At 47.3% G+C, this 18,014-nt stretch overlaps 1 protein-coding gene across 1 annotated transcript; it reads left to right on the top strand.

Annotated features, from left to right (window-relative positions):
- Positions 1 to 341: 341 nt before the first annotated feature.
- On the top strand, positions 342 to 6,441 carry HEY1 (hes related family bHLH transcription factor with YRPW motif 1). The gene is made up of 5 exons (XM_069621247.1): positions 342 to 793; positions 3,029 to 3,104; positions 3,216 to 3,299; positions 3,416 to 3,497; positions 5,366 to 6,441. Exons 1-5 carry the CDS (start codon positions 708 to 710, stop codon positions 5,959 to 5,961), a joined length of 924 nt encoding a protein of 307 aa, XP_069477348.1. The 5' UTR covers positions 342 to 707; the 3' UTR covers positions 5,962 to 6,441.
- Positions 6,442 to 18,014: the final 11,573 nt, after the last annotated feature.

The following is an 18,014-nucleotide window of genomic DNA, read 5'->3' as shown; positions in this document are numbered from 1 at the left end:
TTCTAAACTGGAAAAGTTTCAAACTAGAGGTATCACCTCACTTAGCATCGAATATCGTCTTTTTGTTTTGATTCGTGTAGAATTTAGTAGAAGGTCGTACATATTTTATAGAAAATGTGTTTCAGAGCCTTACACTAAATGGTATGTAAGCTCAGTGTAGTAGTATACAAAAAACGATTAAAATATGGAAATCGCTCGTCTCGCTAACAACCACAGAGACATAACCTAAAGTGTAAGTCTGCTCTTGCATTGCCTTGCTGTATGCAATACACAGCTGGCTGGAGTTTGACAGGTGAGTCCGTCTTCTATTTCTGGCATTGTCAACCCAGCACCTCTTTTCCACCACTGCTGCAGCAGAGATCAGAGCAGTGGGTGTGCACGATGCCCCGGGTGCCCACGTGCCGCTATTGGCCGCTCTGACGGCGTCAATCAGGGGAAGGGGAAGCACAATTGGTGGCGCACAATGGAGTAATTATAGTACGGCGCCGGCCCCCGCGCCCCGCCCCGCGCCTGCCATCCTGTGGAGCGTGGGAAAGCGACGGCCGGGCTTTAACCAGAGGCAGAGCCCGGGGAGCAGCAGTGTGCGAGCGGCGCCCCAGGGACACGGAGCAGCGCTGACCGGAGGGGAGTACAGCTTCAGACAGCGGGCACCAGGAGCACAGTTTACGTCATTTGACCTCCTGGCCACTGCGCCTTCTGCCCGCGACATGAAGAGGACACACGACTACAGCTCCTCGGACAGCGAGCTAGACGAGAACATCGAGGTGGAGAAGGAGAGTGCAGACGAGAATGGGTGAGCGTGCATTTAAATCCCCTGAACGTCCCTCTAACCCGGCTGCAGGGAGCTCCACAAGTGGATTTCAGCCATCCAACTGTTGTTGGAGATACTTGGGAGTAGGGGGCGGATTGCTACTTCTGCAGTGCAGCATGAAGGGCTTTCTCACAAGTAAAGATGTATGTATACCATAACGTTATCCTCCCAAAACATCAAATGCATACTCAAACGCATGTTGATGGGGAGGTTGCCACTTACTTTTGTTCCTATTCACTATGAACCAAGCGCATGTCTCCACACACCATTGATCGATGGCTCATTTCCACCCCCTCCATAAGTATCTGACTTCAGTGACATTGTCTTCCCAGCAAAACGTGTCCACCTTTAGTGCCCGTTTGCATCGTCTCCAGTTGGATTGGCCTTTGGAAATATTTGACATTGTCCCCCTTTGGTTCATTACCTTTTTAGCAGTACTCGTTGCTCAGCTATACTTCATTGATTATCGCCCATTTAATGCTTTAGCAAACTTTCATCTTCCTACCCAACGCTGCCCTCTAACTTTTTAAATGTCTGCCATCCCCCAGAGAAAGCTCCATATGTGTGCCCTTCCTTCTGGAGCTCAAACAAGCAGTCATTTATTTCAGCTCATAAACGAAATGTGTCACTCTTCTGTTTGGTGTCAGCAGAACAAGCCATCATGACATCTCTCCACCCCTGCTTACCTACAGTTTACCCAAGCTCTTGGCTTGGACCCACCCAGCCCTACAGTTTACCCAAGCTCTTCGCTTGCACCCACCCAGCCCTACAGTTTACCCAAGCTCTTCGCTTGCACCCACCCAGCCCTACAGTTTACCCAAGCTTTCCAGTTTACCCAAGCTCTCCGCTTGCACCCACTCAGCCCTACAGTTTACCCAAGCTCTCCAGTTTACCCAAGCTCTCCGCTTGCACCCACCTAGCCCTTCAGTTTACCCAAGGTCTTCGCTTGCAGCCACTCAGCCCTACAGTTTACCCAAGCTCTTCGCTTGCACCCACCCAGCCCTACAGTTTACCCAAGCTCTCCGCTTGCACCCACCCAGCCCTACAGTTTACCCAAGCTCTCCGCTTGCACCCGGCCCCTCAGATATCTCTAGCTCTTCACGTGCACCCACCCACCCCTTCAGTTTACTGAAGCTCTTCACTTGCACCCACCCAGCGCTTCAGTTTACTCTAGTTCTTCACTTGCACCCCAGCCAGTGCTTCAGCTTACTCAAGCTCTACACTTGCCCCATGCCAGTTCTTCGGTTTACCCAGGCTGCCTCCCAGCCGTCTCACCGCCCTCAAACATTTAACTGGACAGGTGGCAGTTGCCCTAATGTGCGTCGGCCGCTGCTATACTCCTGGTTTGCTCCTGCACCCCGTGTCATTCTTTCAACATGTTCATTTCTGCGGCATCCACGCAGCGCGTAGGACCTACACCGGTAATTTGTTAATTTAGTTGAAGCATTGGGTCGTAAACTTCGACCCAATGCTTCAACTAATATTCCCGGGCCACCGTGTCATGTATTTCCTCTCGCACATACATCCTACGCCCCGTTGATTTAATACGGATGAAGCAGTGCACTCCTGTTTGATCATGTCTGTTCTGGTGGCCCCTTTTGGGCAGGCCGTGAGGGGTAGCAGAACGCCCGGGAGCCGCTTCTGGGCAGGAGAAGGGCTCGATTCTGCTGTTAAACGGGTTCTGTTTGCAGCATGGATTGTGCGTCCACGCACAGCCCGTCCCAATGCCCTTGCTCTTCGGAGTCTGGCGGTGTCTGGCCGCCCCTGACCGCGCTATGACCTTCCTGTAACATGTTTGCATGCGAGAGATTGAATTCGTGTTCATATTTTGTAAAACATTGTCTATGCCTTAATGTCTTCTTTCCTCACTCTCCCCTGACAACGTCGTGACGTAATAAGTTACCCAAAAACCCATAGTTGTTGAAAACATAAAATCGTACCTGTCCATCTACTGGTGTTTGAAACAATTCACCGGCATCCGGCTCCTTGAGCGCCGCCCCTTTATGGCTACAACACGCCCTGGTTCTGAGAAGAAAAGAAAAAAAAGAAAGGCGCACGCTTGTACCCCACTGACGCTCAAAGTGGGAATTGTTTTTTGCCAGACATTTTAGGGCTGGCGCGTGTGCCATGTGGCGATGGCCGACGCTCCTGCTTTGCATGCTTCAGACATGGCTAAGGCACACCTTAACACATCTCTTCTGCTTCTCTTGATTTCAGAAACCTGAGTTCAGTGCCGGGGTCCATGTCCCCCTCCACGTCCTCCCAGATCTTGGCCAGAAAAAGGCGCAGAGGGGTAAGTAAGCCTCACAGCTGAGCTGCACGACCTACCTAATCGACGCCCTCCTCCCTCTTGCCGCGTCTCCCGGCTCTAGCTAACGGCGAACCCTTGTTATTTACGTTGCAGGTGATAGAGAAACGCCGGCGAGATCGAATCAACAACAGTTTATCTGAATTAAGGAGACTGGTGCCCAGCGCTTTCGAGAAACAGGTAAGGGTTGGGGCGGGTGACAGTAGCAGATGCTGTCGGTGGCACACGGGTCAAGCCTGTCGATGCACAGCTGTCTGGGCATTATCTTTAATTACTCTGTATACTTTTCCTCAAAGGGATCGGCGAAGCTGGAAAAGGCAGAGATTTTGCAAATGACCGTAGACCACCTGAAAATGCTGCACACGGCAGGAGGAAAGGGTAGGTCGTTTCCTCTACTTTTGTGGGGGGGGGGGGGGGGTTACTTATTCTGGTGGATAGGGTAACGTGTATCACATATGCATGTAGTTTCGCCTTCTTGTCCTTACAATGGCAATGCCGAACCATTGCTGTCTCGAGTCACGTTCCCGATACGAGTTTAAAGCACAAGGGTTTCCTTATAGCGTCAATGCTGCGAGCTTGCATGGGTGAGCGCTCCCCTCTTGGGTGTTGGGGAGCCCTGGGGTGGTCACGAGACTTTTTAAAGAGGAAGGAGTGCAGTTTTGGCATTTGACTGGGCCTTGCCACCACTTTCACTAGAGGGGACTTGGTATAAAACAAGTTTTGAAACTATTTTACTGGATTACCTGCATTCCTGTTGATGTTTTACTCCCAAATGTTTGTCGCTCTGCTTCAACTTGCCCCCTCCCCGATAGGACTCCCTGCGCAGCAGAACATTTTCCAGACCGGGGGTTTCATTTGACACTAGTGCTTTCTGGGCATTGTTGCGCTGGTTCACAGGGGGAGCGGGAAGCGATTGCACCCAGTCCCAAGCTTCTGGGGGAAGAACGCGTCCCGTTGCGGTTCCATGGAGCTGTAGGGCCACCCTATCCCTGCCGACCTGCCTGTTGGCGCCACTTCTCCCACCCTTGCATGGCTTACTTGGCTAACGTATGCCTGGCTATGCTGATTTACATTGTGCACCGCTCCCGTTACCCTTATGCTCTTGTTGCTGTGGTTTTGGAACCAGAGGAGGCGTTTCTGCAGATTTCAAATAGAGAGATATATTTCGTAGCAGCTTCGGGTCACTTATGTTCATGTGACAGTTTGCCTTTTTTTGGGAGGGTTGTGCTTTCTCAATTGGGTTTGCAACTGCAAAAAGGTAGAGAGTCAGAGTATTTACACAACCACTGTAGATTGTATGGGCCTGATTCATGGAACGTTTTCCTATGGGATTGAGCCATTATAAAACACTTCCATGAATCAGGCCCTATATGTCCATGTTCACACCACCTATAGCTCGAAACAGGTTCCAATGCATTCTGTCTGTAATGAGAGTTGTCATTTGGAAATCTGTCATTTTAAACCAATAGCACCTCCCTGTCTTCCTTCTAACGTTGCCCCAAATTGTGACGTCCTAATTCCGAAGCCCTCGGTTTCCTCCCTAGATTAAAAGGCCACGCGCGTCCCGTCCTTTCTTGCTACTGGTCTGTGCACAACCCCCCCCCCCCCCCCGGGTCTGTTCACGCTTGTTATATATCACGTGAATGCATAGCAGAGCAGCATTTGGCCTTTTCGGACGGTAGCCGGTGCATAGCACAGAAGAGTTACAAGTTGCAAACGTCCTGGATGAGAAGCGAGCAAGACAACCCTTTAACCATTATGGCGTCAATGTAATGTTCTACAGTGGGATTACGTAATGTAGCCCCGCGCACAGTGAGGTCTCAGACCATTTCGCTGCTCTTTTCTCATTGAGCGAATGATGGCCATGGCCCATCCTTATGTTTTGGATCGTAGTGGTGTTAATCCAAAAGTGGCGAGCTCAGGACAACACGTGGCAGACTTATTGTAGGGGTTTCATGGGAAATCCATTAAAGGGACCACTGGTTGAGAAGGGGAGACGCATGGGAGTTCTGGTGGCCACGCACCTGCATGTGTTGTGTAATGAGGCATGAATCGCCATGGCATCCGCATTTATATGTCGCTGTGTTATTCTGCATGAGAACGTGGCAATGACAAATGGCTGGTTTTAGTTGTATTGTGTGCATTTTATTTTCCTCTATTTTTAGATTGAACATTGTAATAAGACTGGCATGCTATTGCTCGCGGTGGCGTCTTTTCTCATGTGAGCTTTGTGTCTCCCTTTTTAGGGTACTTCGACGCTCACGCTCTGGCGATGGACTACCGCAGCCTAGGGTTCCGGGAGTGCCTGGCAGAGGTAGCACGGTACCTCAGCATCATCGAGGGCCTGGACACCTCCGACCCTCTGCGGGTGCGGCTCGTTTCTCACCTCAACAACTACGCCTCGCAGCGCGAGGCGGCCAGCAGCGCGCACACGGGCATCGGACACATCCCCTGGGGCGGCACTGCTTTCGGGCATCACCCTCACCTCTCCCACCCGCTGCTGCTGGCGCAGAACGGTCCCAGCAACAGCGGCAGCAGCACGGCAGCCGCCTCCACAGAAGCACATCACCAAAACAGACTGGTGGCTGCCTCCTCGCACCCGGACCCCTCCTCCCTTAGAGCGCCCCACAACGGCAGCCTGGCGTCTGTGCTACCGGTGGTTGCCTCTTCAAAACTCTCCACCCCCCTGTTGTCCTCCGTGGCGTCTCTGTCTGCGTTCCCCTTTTCTTTTGGCTCGTTTCACCTGTTGTCCCCCAATGTACTGAGCCCGTCTGGACCAGCCCAGGCCACGAACCTTGGCAAGCCCTACAGGCCGTGGGGCACGGAGATTGGGGCCTTCTGAGAACTGCAGTCACGTGCCTCTGCGTGGCGAGGGATGACGTAACCCAGCTGTGCTGGGCTTTTCACGTGATTTCAACTACAGACATTAGTGGTGTGGGGAGGGGAATGGTACAGTGCAGAACACAAACGCCTGTAACACACATACAGTGTATGTAAGCAGCGGGTTTCCTCACTAGTTGATAAAACGTTCACAACTGCAATAGTCAATGCTAACTAACACTTATATCACTTAGGTTGGTGTTCCTTAATTTACTTGCTTGAGACTTTTTTTCGAGCAGAGACATGTTTTCTCCACTGGGACTCATCACGTCTTATTTGCAGCATTTCTTTAGTCTTACTTGTTGGGTGACCACTGTGGTTGAAGTTTAATTTTGGCAGTTGTTTTCTTAATATTTTGAGAGATGTTCTATCAGAAAATATTTTGTTTAAAAAAAAAAGTATATTGAGTTTTATATTTCTGAATAAAAGCGTTGACAAATCAGATTCATCAGCTCCTTCCAAGGTGAAACTAGCAACGGCTGTGCGCATTTAACTTGGCTGCTATACTACGTATCTGTTACACACACGTCCTTCGGTTGGATGTTTTAGCAGGTACACTTTTCTATTCATATTTTGAATGTTGGTACATTAAAAGACTGCATCTTGACCATGAGACGTTTTGTTCTAAGTAGCCCCAGTGGTAGTTCATGTGGGTGTCTATGGGTATGAACTGGTCGCTTGTTTTCACAGGTTCCTTCCAGTGGGGCCTGCCTTGCTGGATGTGGTGAACTGCTTGTACTGGTTTATTCAGGCTAAATAAAACACGGAAACGGCTCGGCATGACGCAAACGTGCTTATTTTTCGGTTATAAAGTTCACATCTTGAACACTGGGGGCACCATTAGATTTTATTTTGCGTGACCGGTTAATTCTGTCGAATTAACATTTCTTATATAACACAGAGGTCTCACAAGCCTTTGGCTTGCCAGGTGCTTTTGACTACAACTCCCATCAGTCATAGCTATCATAGTCACTGTTGACTATAGTAAGGGCGGTGAGGCTGGGGTTGACAGCAATCACCTGCACCCCACTAAACTGACCCACCCCTCTGATTACATATTTCAAAAATAGCCCACGCTGGCAAGGTGGTCATATCCCGCACTTGTACTTTTATGTTAATAATTTCTCTGGGATAACCTTCAACTGCCCCACCTTTCCCAGATTACCATGTGTCACTCTTAGAATTGTAATAGAACCGTGAGATTAGCCTTAGAGGACGTCTAGTCATTGTGGTGTTTAGCATCCCTCACTTTGTTAGAATTGTGAAGTTTAGCATGCGCCCCATCTAGATAGAACTGTGTAGTTTAGCATGGGCCACTCCTAGATCGAACTGTGTAGTTTAGCATGCATCCCATCTAGATAGATCTAGATAGAACTTTGTGAAGTTTAGCTTGTGCCACATCTAGATAGAACTGTGTAGTTTAACATGTGCCACTCTTGGATAGAACTGTGTAGTTTAGGATGCGTCACAACTAACCCAACTCTAAAATTTCAACTTTCCGCATACACTTCTCATACAGAAACCCACATGACCACTTCTCTGCACAGCAATCCGCACGTACTTTACCACATGGCAACAACAGATAAATAACACATAACCCGGCACAACAGCACATGGTAATTGGTATGAACGAAAATCGAACTGCAGCTCAGCGAACCGTGCAAACTGAATTGAAGCTGCCAACAGGACATCACAACTCTGTCCTATTTCCGCTACACCCTACTAACCCCTCCCCGCACTTTTTTCAGAGGCGTCAGAGCGCCTGGGGACTACTCCGGCGGTGACGATGCGCGATACAAATGCCTTTAACGTTAACATAATGGGAGTTAAAACATCTGGAGAGCTCAAGATTGCGTAACCCTGTTAGTAGGCAAGGCCAGTATCTGGAAGCAATGCTTTTATAACTTAGCCCTTCCCGGTCTTGTTTGCTATGCACCCTCGGCTGGGCAGCATACTTGGGGCATAAAAAGTACATTGCGGTGCCTCGCGTAAAGTGCCAACGGGGACTAAAACTTTGAGGTGGATTTTCTGACTCTGGTATGTGGTGGGCCTTCTAGCTACGGTTATAACATTAAGTATCCTGCCAGACCAGTAGGCTTCTAAGGCGATATCCTGTACATTTGCCTCTTTTTTTTTTTTTTTCCCTCCATCCTTACGGACGCAGCATTGCTTTCCTTGAGGTAATTACAAAAAAAATAGCTGTTAAGTGCATCCACCAATTTGTCCAATCTGAAGTATTACTCTGCTGATGGCGTGGCCTTAGTTTCTTGTACAGGTAGAAGGTACCGACACGAATATAGTCTTGGGTCTCTGCGGCAGAAACTCAGGAAAAATAAAGATTTGGGGGGCGTGGCCCACGTTCCCATTCAGTTGACTTTTGAGTTGGGGGCACAAAGGCAAATACGTGCCACATTGTGCGAGATATCCACATTCCACTTATGTGACCGTAAAAGGCCATGCTTTTCTTCCCTAATTCGTTACTTGACTGGGATATTGTGCATACGCTCGTGCACGTCTCAGTGTAACAGTAGCTAAGGTAGAACATTACCTGTGATGCAAAACTGTGCTGCCAGTGCTGTCTGCATTTGACAATAAAACATCGGTTGATATGTCCCTGATTAGAAAAAACATGAAAGGGTGGGCGGAGGCTGTTAATACTCTGCTGTACTGTGTGCAGCATGAAAGACACACGTGCAGCCGTGCACCCTGCAGGTCACAGCTCGGAATCGCAGCATGCTAAACGCCTTTCATCCTCTAAGCTATTAGTAATGCCATTGAAATGGTCAATACTTGCTGTGCTTTGCAGAGGGTGCTGCTACGCTAATGTCGGGACTGTTGGGCTACAACCTAAATACCAGGGGCTATAGACCCTTCAGGGACCCTCCCCACCCCCCAGTAAGCAAAGGCTGGCCTCTTGAGATAAAAGGTGTTAAAGTTCAACCTAAGTTATCAGTCATACAAAGGCACCAGAAATCGTATTGACCGTAGAACAGCCCTTAAAGCAAAGCAGTAGTGCGTGGCATGCACCTTCCATCCAACAAGACGTTTGGCTGCAGCAGATGAGCGTGGGGGGGAGGGGAGGACTTTCACCCATCTACGCTGTTGGTCTTGCAGCTTGTGTTTGAGCAGTGCTTTGTGAATGCCACACGGTTTAGCCTTCCCCACTCCCTTACGTACCGGAGACGCTGCCGGAAGTCGTTTATAGAGAACACTGCAGACATTCGGAATCTTTGATATTTTAACAGGATGCGTGGGTCAAAGTGATTCAAAATGCCTATGATGCGTGTACTCTTTATGCGTTGTAATGGGGCCCTTAGCTTTCTATAAAGGGCAACACCCCCCTCACGCCCCATCTCCCAAAATGTCAATCCCTGGAGCATGGACATTTAAGCATTATTTCTTTTCCTCTGATACAGCTCCCACACAGCTCTTGTCACCTCGCATGCTTCGTATTTCAGCAGAGACTGGCCCAATGTGGCAAAAAGGGCACTAGGCTTTTGAAGATTACATAACCTGAACCCCAGGCTGCCCCCTAATAGCAGGCTTCAATCTGCCCACGTCTTTCGTTCGTTTACAATATAGAAACGAGGATATACTCCCGCCACCACTTATGATTTGCCTATGTATGCCTCTCGGTAGTATCCCTTAATTTACTGGCCTTCTATGTTCCGTTCAATCTGCGTGTGTTTCACCTTGTCCTGCCAAAGTCGAATCTGGCTGTGCCCAGTTGCTGCGTGTGTTTCACCTTGTCCTGCCAAAGTCGAATCTGGCTGTGCCCAGTTGCTGCGTGTGTTTCACCTTGTCCAGCCAAAGTCGAATCTGGCTGTGCCCAGTTGCTGCGTGTGTTTCACCTTGTCCAGCCAAAGTCGAATCTGGCTGTGCCCAGTTGCTGCATGTGTTTCACCTTGTCCTGCCCAAAGTCGAATCTGGCTGTGCCCAGTTGCTGCGTGTTTCACCTTGTCCAGCCAAAGTAGAATCTGGCTGTGCCCAGTTGCTGCGTGTGTTTCACCTTGTCCAGCCAAAGTCGGATCTGGCTGTGCCCAGTTGCTGCGTGTGTTTCACCTTGTCTTGCCAAAGTAGAATCTGGCTGTTCCCAGTTGCTGCGTTTGTTTCACCTTGTCCTGCCAAAGTAGAATCTGGCTGTGCCCAGTTGCTGCGTGTTTCACCTTGTCCAGCCAAAGTAGAATCTGGCTGTGCCCAGTTGCTGCGTGTTTCACCTTGTCCAGCCAAAGTAGAATCTGGCTGTTCCCAGTTGCTGCATGTGTTTCACCTTGTCTTGCCAAAGTAGAATCTGGCTGTTCCCAGTTGCTGCGTGTGTTTCACCTTGTCCTGCCAAAGTAGAATCTGGCTGTGCCCAGTTGCTGCGTGTGTTTCACTTTGTCCTGCAAAAGTCGAATTTGGCTGTGCCATCTGCAGCCTCTACCTCCTGCCCCTGTTCCTCATCCTCCCTTCCCCTTCCAACCCTATCCCACCCTTTCTGCCAGCACTCTCTTCTTCTATCCTCCTTGTATGTTGCTGTATTGTCCCTCTTCTGTTTCCACCCCACCTCATCCTCCTCTGCCCTCCACCCTACTTACCAATTTCCCTATACCTTAAAATCTGCTTAACTACTCTGAGCATAGTTATGCCCAGCAGTCTACTTTTCCTACACTCCTCTTCCCCTCCCCTCTCCTCCACCTACCCCCCTCCACTGTATTTATGTCACGCCACTATATAACTTTGTTCCATTTCAACTTAGCATTGTATAGCAGCCTGTTCCGTTCTACCCTTCCCCCCCACCCTCACCCACCTTTACCCTTTTTGTGCAAGGCACTTTGAAAACTAAGGACTGTCGTCAGGCATGAACGAGTTATCCCCACTGTTCTATGTATTATTTGCACTTATTCACACACTTACCCGGCCCTGTGCAGCCCTGTATCATTCGGAAAGTCAAATGGCTCTGAATGACTGTTGTTTTTCTCCTACGGTTCCCCTGCCCTCCTTGAGTGCTTTGAAACACTTCTCTGTGTATAGGCGCTATACAAATAAACAAGAAATAAATTCATACATCTGTGAGGCTGGGTAGGTTTGTTTTGATAATCTGCAGCATGAACTGTTCACAAACCTAGAAAATGCATCTACTTTTTGTATCAAACTGCTCCTATGTAGGTCCAGTCTGTGTCCGCAATGCGCCTTCTGTGAAATAATATTTGGGCGCCCCCCTCGAATCTTAACATTTGTACGCGTCTATATGCAACATTATAGCATAACCACAGTTAAACCTGGCAGGCTACACTGAATTTGGAGAGCGTAAGCAAGAAAACATCTTTTAAGCAGAACCAAACTGCAAAGATGTTCACAAAGAACACTTTGTTAACATGGATGTGTTTGGAATGAGGATGTGTGCTCTATGTTTAATGAATAAGGTGTGAAGATTATGTATTGCACAATATTCTTTAGTGACTGCATACTGGGGGTGCCTATTTCTTTTCTGACATTTGTACAGATTACCTGATTTGTCAAGAAAGGTACGTGTAAACAACTGGATCCAGAAGAATCCAACTGAGACATACCACCCTTGCTGTAATTATTCTCTGCTGTCTCATACTTTCCACCTGAAAGCAGTGTACCCTTGTATACGTTTCAGTTTATTATTTCCAAATAGTTTCTACTGGATCAAAATGGTCACAGATGGATGTCTGTACATCTGATGAAACTTTGACAAGAACGTTCCTGGAGTGATTTTATTTCATCAAGTGAGTTCCTTTAATAAAATGTAGTATCCCGGAGGGGATGGGGCAGGTGAGGTGTTGGCATCCCAGCCAATCAGGAAGCTCATAAGAGGGAGGCTTTACAATATGGTAAAGCCCCCCGCTCTTAACCTCCTCAGAAGCGGGAGGCCTCCATCTTCCTCGGCGGGACTCGTGTATGTGCGCTCCCCCTTCGCCTGTTCATCATCCCACCCCCCATTTCCTCATATCTAATCCTTGCCACCCCTGCCCAACTTACCTTGCGCTCCCTTGTCCCTCACTGATGCACCCCCGTCGTGGCAATGGCCGCCATGGACAGGGAGAAGGGACTATGGGCCTCATTACGACTTTGGAGGTAGCCATGGTGCTATTGGCACCATGGCTGCCTCCAAAATCGGGTCTGGTTCCTGGAATGGGGAAATACCAGGCCATTCTGACATCGGAGGGCCCGGTATTTCCTCCTTTAGGGAACCCGGGCCCGGTCCTTCCCCATTCCGATTCGAGCCCTCATAGGGCTCAATGGGAATGGGGAGGGAGCTACCAACGGGCCCGTTAATTACGGGCCCATTGTTAGCTCCCTGATCCCCTCGCGGGACCCGCTATGGACGTCTGGGAAAAACCAGACGTCCAGAGCGAGTCCCGCGAGGGGACATCGTAATAGTGCGGAGTGGGTTTAACTGCACCGGCACCATTAACGGCGCCGTTAAACCCATTCCGCACTAGTCGGTATGAGGCCCTATGTGTAGTTCCTTTCTCCCTCTTCCATGGCGGCCGTCTTGGACTGTACTTTTTTTTTTTTTTTCTTTTTTCTTTTTTAAAGTTGGTGCATTACTGTCCAGCATACGTCCAAGGGCCTTACCTGACCAGTAATAACTGCCTCGGATGTATTGCTTAATTATATGTACATAAAACACCTGGATCCAGTATAAACCATGTTTTAAATAGCAATTAGATGTTTCAGTAACCTACACACGTGTGCCTAAAACAATTTGATGCAAATATCAATTGTCAAAATTGTCAATTTACCAGCTTCCCCCCATATTTATTAGGCATTGGATAACAACATGATTAGATTGTTTAGCCTGAGGAATGTGACATCTGTTATTTATTTTATCCTTCATAGATCCATCTCCAAAAGGAATCTTCCCACCCACTAAACTGTCATTTATTTTTTAATTCTTTTTTTAATTGTATTTAGCTAAATGTTAGCTTTTTACAAAAGATAAGTCATATCAATTCATTTTTACATTCATTACAATGTTTAACCATGGTATTCAAACACAATTTAAAAAGCAAAGAAATTCAGTATTCCTATTCCTTGCAGTTTAAAAAAATGAAAACAAGAACCAACAACAATACTAAACCAAGAGAGGACAGCTTAGACAACAGATAATAATAAAATAAAATACCACTATAGGCAGCATGCAGACTTCAACAATTTCAGAACCCCCAGAGTTAATTTGGTATTCTGGCCCGAGGCAGCTCTATCCCAGAATGCAGCTGTTTGGAGCCATTCTTCAGCGTACACAAATTAAGAAAGCCATTTCACTCTCTTTTTATTTAGTGAAACACATTCTATTACAATATGCCTTAAAGTGTGGACTTCCCTTGACCCACACAATAAACAGTGACCATCTTCTGTTCCTTGGCTATCTCTAGAGGCCCTTACCTCCATCGTTAATATTATGTTAAGACAGAACCCAAGGAAGTGAGAACTCTCCCCTGGATCAGGAAATGTAATCGGGTATACTGGAAATGAGCCCCTGGCTTTATCGAGAAGCGAGAGTGGTTTATCCAGTTTCAGCCTACGAGCAGAATCCATTGTTTGGATCCAGTCTAGGTCTAAAATTGCTTTCTTTATACCCTCCGTGTTCTCCACTAGTTCTTTTTGGTTTTCTATCCACCCTCGCTAAACAGTCCGGGACTATTTTTCCATTCTCATCAATTGGGGAGAGTTATCTTGAAGAACATGGGCTGTCATGTCCTCATATAGGGAGCCCCCCCTTAGGTGCCAATATAGAGAGACTGTTTTTTGCTCTATGAGTGCCCCCAAGGACGACAGACCCAATTCGTATCTTAAACTTGAGACTGGAAGGGACTGTGGTAGATTTAGAACCTTCTTCCATATCCTCTGCACCAGTCTCGCCCAGTTCAGTTCCCAGGCCTGAAAGTTGGAGTCCAATCCATGTAGGAGTTTAGGCTTCACCATCCCTTTATAGAAGCTCAGCAGGGGCGACAGGGAGAACTTGCAGTACTTGAATAGGAGCTTTTTCATCTGACAGGATAATTGATCTATTACAGTTTCCAGCCGTGCTGTTTCTTTTGCGACTGAGGGATTAGCATATAATGTCAAACCCAGATATTTTATCTCTTTCTTCACAGGAATTGTCAGGACATTTATCCTCCATTTGAAATTGGGAATGCGCTTTCCAGGGTTAGAGAGGCACACAATGTTTGTTTTGCTAGGATTAATAACCAAGTTATTAATTGCTGCGTATTCCTCAAAACCCTTTATAAGAAGGACCACATCATCCGCATATGCTATCCAGCTCATACCTTGATCCCCGATTTCTGGGGCAGCTAGTGCGCACAGGACAAGAGCCCTATTCAAATCTGCTAGGGAGAGGTTAAATAAGCAGGGTACCAAAATGCATCCCTGTCTAACACCTCTAGCTGTCAGAATGATTCCAGAGAGATTTCCCCTCGCGTCCAATCCAATCTGGATAGTAGTATCTGTATAAAGATGCTTAATGATAGACAATAGCCCAGGCAGGATGCCCCAATTGTGAAGTTTTTCCCACAGCCTGCTCCTGTTAACTGTGTCAAAGGCAAGGGACAGGTCGATCCAAACTCGAGGACCGGCATGCCCCAACCCATGACTTCATCATCAGAGTGTGGATAATCAACCCATTCAATGAGGTGGCGAGACTTCTCCTAAACCCAGTCTGATATTTCTGGAGGATTTCCCCCTCCTTGGCACAAGTCTCTAATTCGTCCAAAATCAATGAGGCAAAGATCTTGCTATCTGCATCAAGGAGAGCGATCGGGCGGTAGTTGACTGCCAGTGCCCGATCGTGCCCCTTGAAGATTGGGATGACGATGGCTGTGCTCCACAAAGGAGGGGTTTCCTCATACTGCATGATATTCTTAAAAAGGTTATATATTATCCTTGACCAGGCCGGGGCATTCGACTTCAAAATCGAATTGGAGAGTATGTTCGGCCCGGGAGCTCTAGAGGGGGAAGCCCTTGTTATCAATTCCTTAATGTGATTCCTCGTTCTATTCAGCTGCCACCATGCCTCAATAAAACAGCCCCCACACTGGTCAGGCAAGCTGCCGAACAACTTCAAGAAATGGGAACACCACGCCTCCTCTGTAACAGCGTTACCCTGGAGGCCCAACTGAGACTTCTTGCTATAGTTAATAATCTCCCAGAAGTTCCTGGAGTTATTCTTGGACAGGGCCCCTAACATAATTTCTGCGTCCCTTTGTGATCTCAAAGCCCGCAGGGCTTTCAACCAATTCCTGTAACAATTTGATAGGGATTTATTCTTAAGAGCTTTTACCTGCACATCTCCTCACTCATTGTTAATGTCTCTAATCACTCTTCTCAGGTCCTTTTTTTTTTTCTTCTGGTAAGCTCATCGGCTTTATGATGATGGGAGAGCCCTACCATAGGGCCCATCAGGTTTGGTGTTTCCAACCCCCAGATGAGATCGGTATAATTAAAGGGGGTACAGGCCCCAGATAAATCAGTTTCGTTTACTTCACCCAGATATTGTTCCAGTTTTTAAATGAAGGTTTCTCCATCTCTTCATAATTTCACTGCCCTGTTCTCTTCCTTATTCCCTTCCAAAGGGATAGCGTATAACTCTGCGGCCGTACAAGTTCCCAAGTTGAAGGTAGCTGTCAGGATATTATGGTCACTATTGTCAGTCTCAACAAATTCAAATCGGACACAGCAGTCAAACAAAGCTCTTGAAAAGAACAGGTAATCCATCATTGAACTGCTGCTGCCATTGGACCATGTTGAGGACATTGTGTTCTCTCCGCTAACACATCCGTTCAGCATATGCAAGTTCCATTTAGTCAAGAAATCCAACCATTTCACACCATTCGACCGTAAAACCATGTTAACCTTGCAATTACCCATAGATGGTAGTCAGGACGCATTCAAGCCCCCACCCAGTATTACTTCTGTGTTCCCATTTTCTTGCATTACTATGCATAGAAGGGTAGAAAGGTCCTCAAGAAACTCTGAAAGAGTTGAGATTGCGGGGTTCCAGTAGATATTGATCAAAATGAAGCAGCAAAGTTGCTCCATCACCCTTATACGAGCGCGGGCAGCACAAATTCCTTGATTTTGTACTGGAATTTTAACTAGGCTCACTACAATCGAATTTCTGACGGCTATAAGAAGACCACAAGATGGTTGACCCCCGTTTTGATGTGTTGCATTATTTTCCACCGTTTTGAAACCATCTAGGGTAAAGGCTCTTTGTAGCCACGTTTCTTGGAATAACACCAAGTAAAACTTACCGAAAACTTATTGCTTCATGGGACCGTTTTTAAAACTACTGGGATCCTGCATATTCCAACTCCATAATTTGATCTGGTTGTCAACTAGAGCCGCTCCTCCCTCAATCCAAATCGCTGAAATAACTCAGACAAAATGGTTGGTGAGGCAGGAAGAATATTGTCTTTTTTAGGTCCAGTCGGGCCGGTCATTAAACCACTACTACCGGTCTCCTTCTGTTCCAACGTTGGAGTTTGACTGTTACTCTTAATGATTGCTGGGAGCGAGTTTGAAATTGCTATAGCCTGTTTCTCCAGGTCTTCTGCCACTGTTCAGATTGCTTCAACCCCCAGTCGGGATTTCAGACCCAGTTCTACCAAATCTGTTAGTGTTTCATATGGGAAGCACACATAGTCCAGATCGTAAATTGAGAAGAGGCAAAGAGATGGTATTTTATTTGTAATATCCAAAATAGAACTCCTATTTGGGATATTCCCATCCTGTTTAGACATTTTACGTTTGATCCATATTTTAGGAATTCCAAAAGGATTAAGGCCACTTACCTTAATCAGAGAGTTGGAGCCAGGTGCCACACTTAGCGTCACGTGTACAGGTAGTGCCACCATGGCATCAGCATTTGCCATTCCAGTATATCCTGAAGTTCCCATTTCAGAGGAATCTGTTATTATTGGCAGCGGAATCTGGGATGGCTACAAACCAGGAGGATCAGGCCTCGAGACTTTTTTTTTCCCCCCCAAAAAATCAGAGCAAATTTGATGATTTTGTTTCGGAATTGCATGAGTAAGGTCTCTCACAGCTTCAGCAGGTACCATGGCTACATCTATCTGCAATGCAGAATCTGCTAAGCTTTTATCCGTTTGGATTTGGGGTACGTTCTGTCCTTTATTAGGCTCCACCAGCTTTCTCGGTTGTTGCTTACCCTTTCTTGTTGACTCCTTTGCCAATAGGGGTTGAGATGGAGTCATCGGAACCTGAGAGATCAGCCACCATTTTTCCATAACTTTAAGGAATTGCCGATTACTAGCACTCCTGTTTTGTTTAATTTAATTTTTAGATTTCTTCTACATGTGACACTGAATTGCTTTCTCCTTGATTTATTTGGAAGTTTATTTGTTATTTCGTGACTCCCCTGAGATATCTTCCAGTGAGACCACTGGCAGTTGAGCTGGAACCTGAGTACCAATGTGAGCAATCGTTGGCTGTGCTACAACTCCCGTGTTATGGATTTCAGGTGGAATTTGGGCAAGCTTGATACATTTTTCCATTTTTGAGAGGGAAATTGGGGAATCGGCTAGTACGTCCGATGATAGAACCACAGGAAGTACCTCCAAAGGAGGAGCAAACGTCTCAGAATTCAAGCTGGTTAATAGATCGGTCACACCATCCATTTTCGAGTTCATTCCCAAAATGTGATGATTCAGAGAGGCCACCTCTCCCTGGAGGACAACACGTGTTGAGGATTGTCCAGTGATCTCCCTCTTAATGGTGTGGAGGTTCTCTGCAAAGACAGTGTTAATCGCACACTTTAGCCCAGTAGCAGAGAGGCCTCCATGGGTTCTGGCATTCAGAAAGACGAGTGAGCCGTTGATGCAATCACTTCGACTGGACCCCTCTCAGACAAATCATTTGATAGAAAGATTGAACTCATTTGCGGAACGGCACCCATGTCAAAAGACACATTTCTCAAGTTTCTGCTAAGATCTTGGTTTAGAGACAAGAGATCCAGAGGCTTCCGGCCAGTTGAGGTGA

Source organism: Ambystoma mexicanum, chromosome 5q (assembly GCF_040938575.1).
Source record: "Ambystoma mexicanum isolate Mex_15411 chromosome 5q, UKY_AmexF1_1, whole genome shotgun sequence".
NCBI lineage: Eukaryota > Metazoa > Chordata > Amphibia > Caudata > Ambystomatidae > Ambystoma > Ambystoma mexicanum.
The sequence above is the reverse complement of the archived record's forward strand: the minus strand, read 5'-3'. Positions and strand labels throughout refer to the sequence as shown.

Bases quoted from the DNA above. Each gene is read 5' to 3' on its own strand.
- HEY1 (XM_069621247.1), top strand. From the start codon at position 708: ATGAAGAGGACACACGACTACAGCTCCTCGGACAGCGAGCTAGACGAG. The intron at 3,300-3,415 runs GTAAGGGTTGGG...TTTTCCTCAAAG, and splicing joins CCAGCGCTTTCGAGAAACAG to GGATCGGCGAAGCTGGAAAA. The intron at 3,498-5,365 runs GTAGGTCGTTTC...CTCCCTTTTTAG, and splicing joins GCACACGGCAGGAGGAAAGG to GGTACTTCGACGCTCACGCT.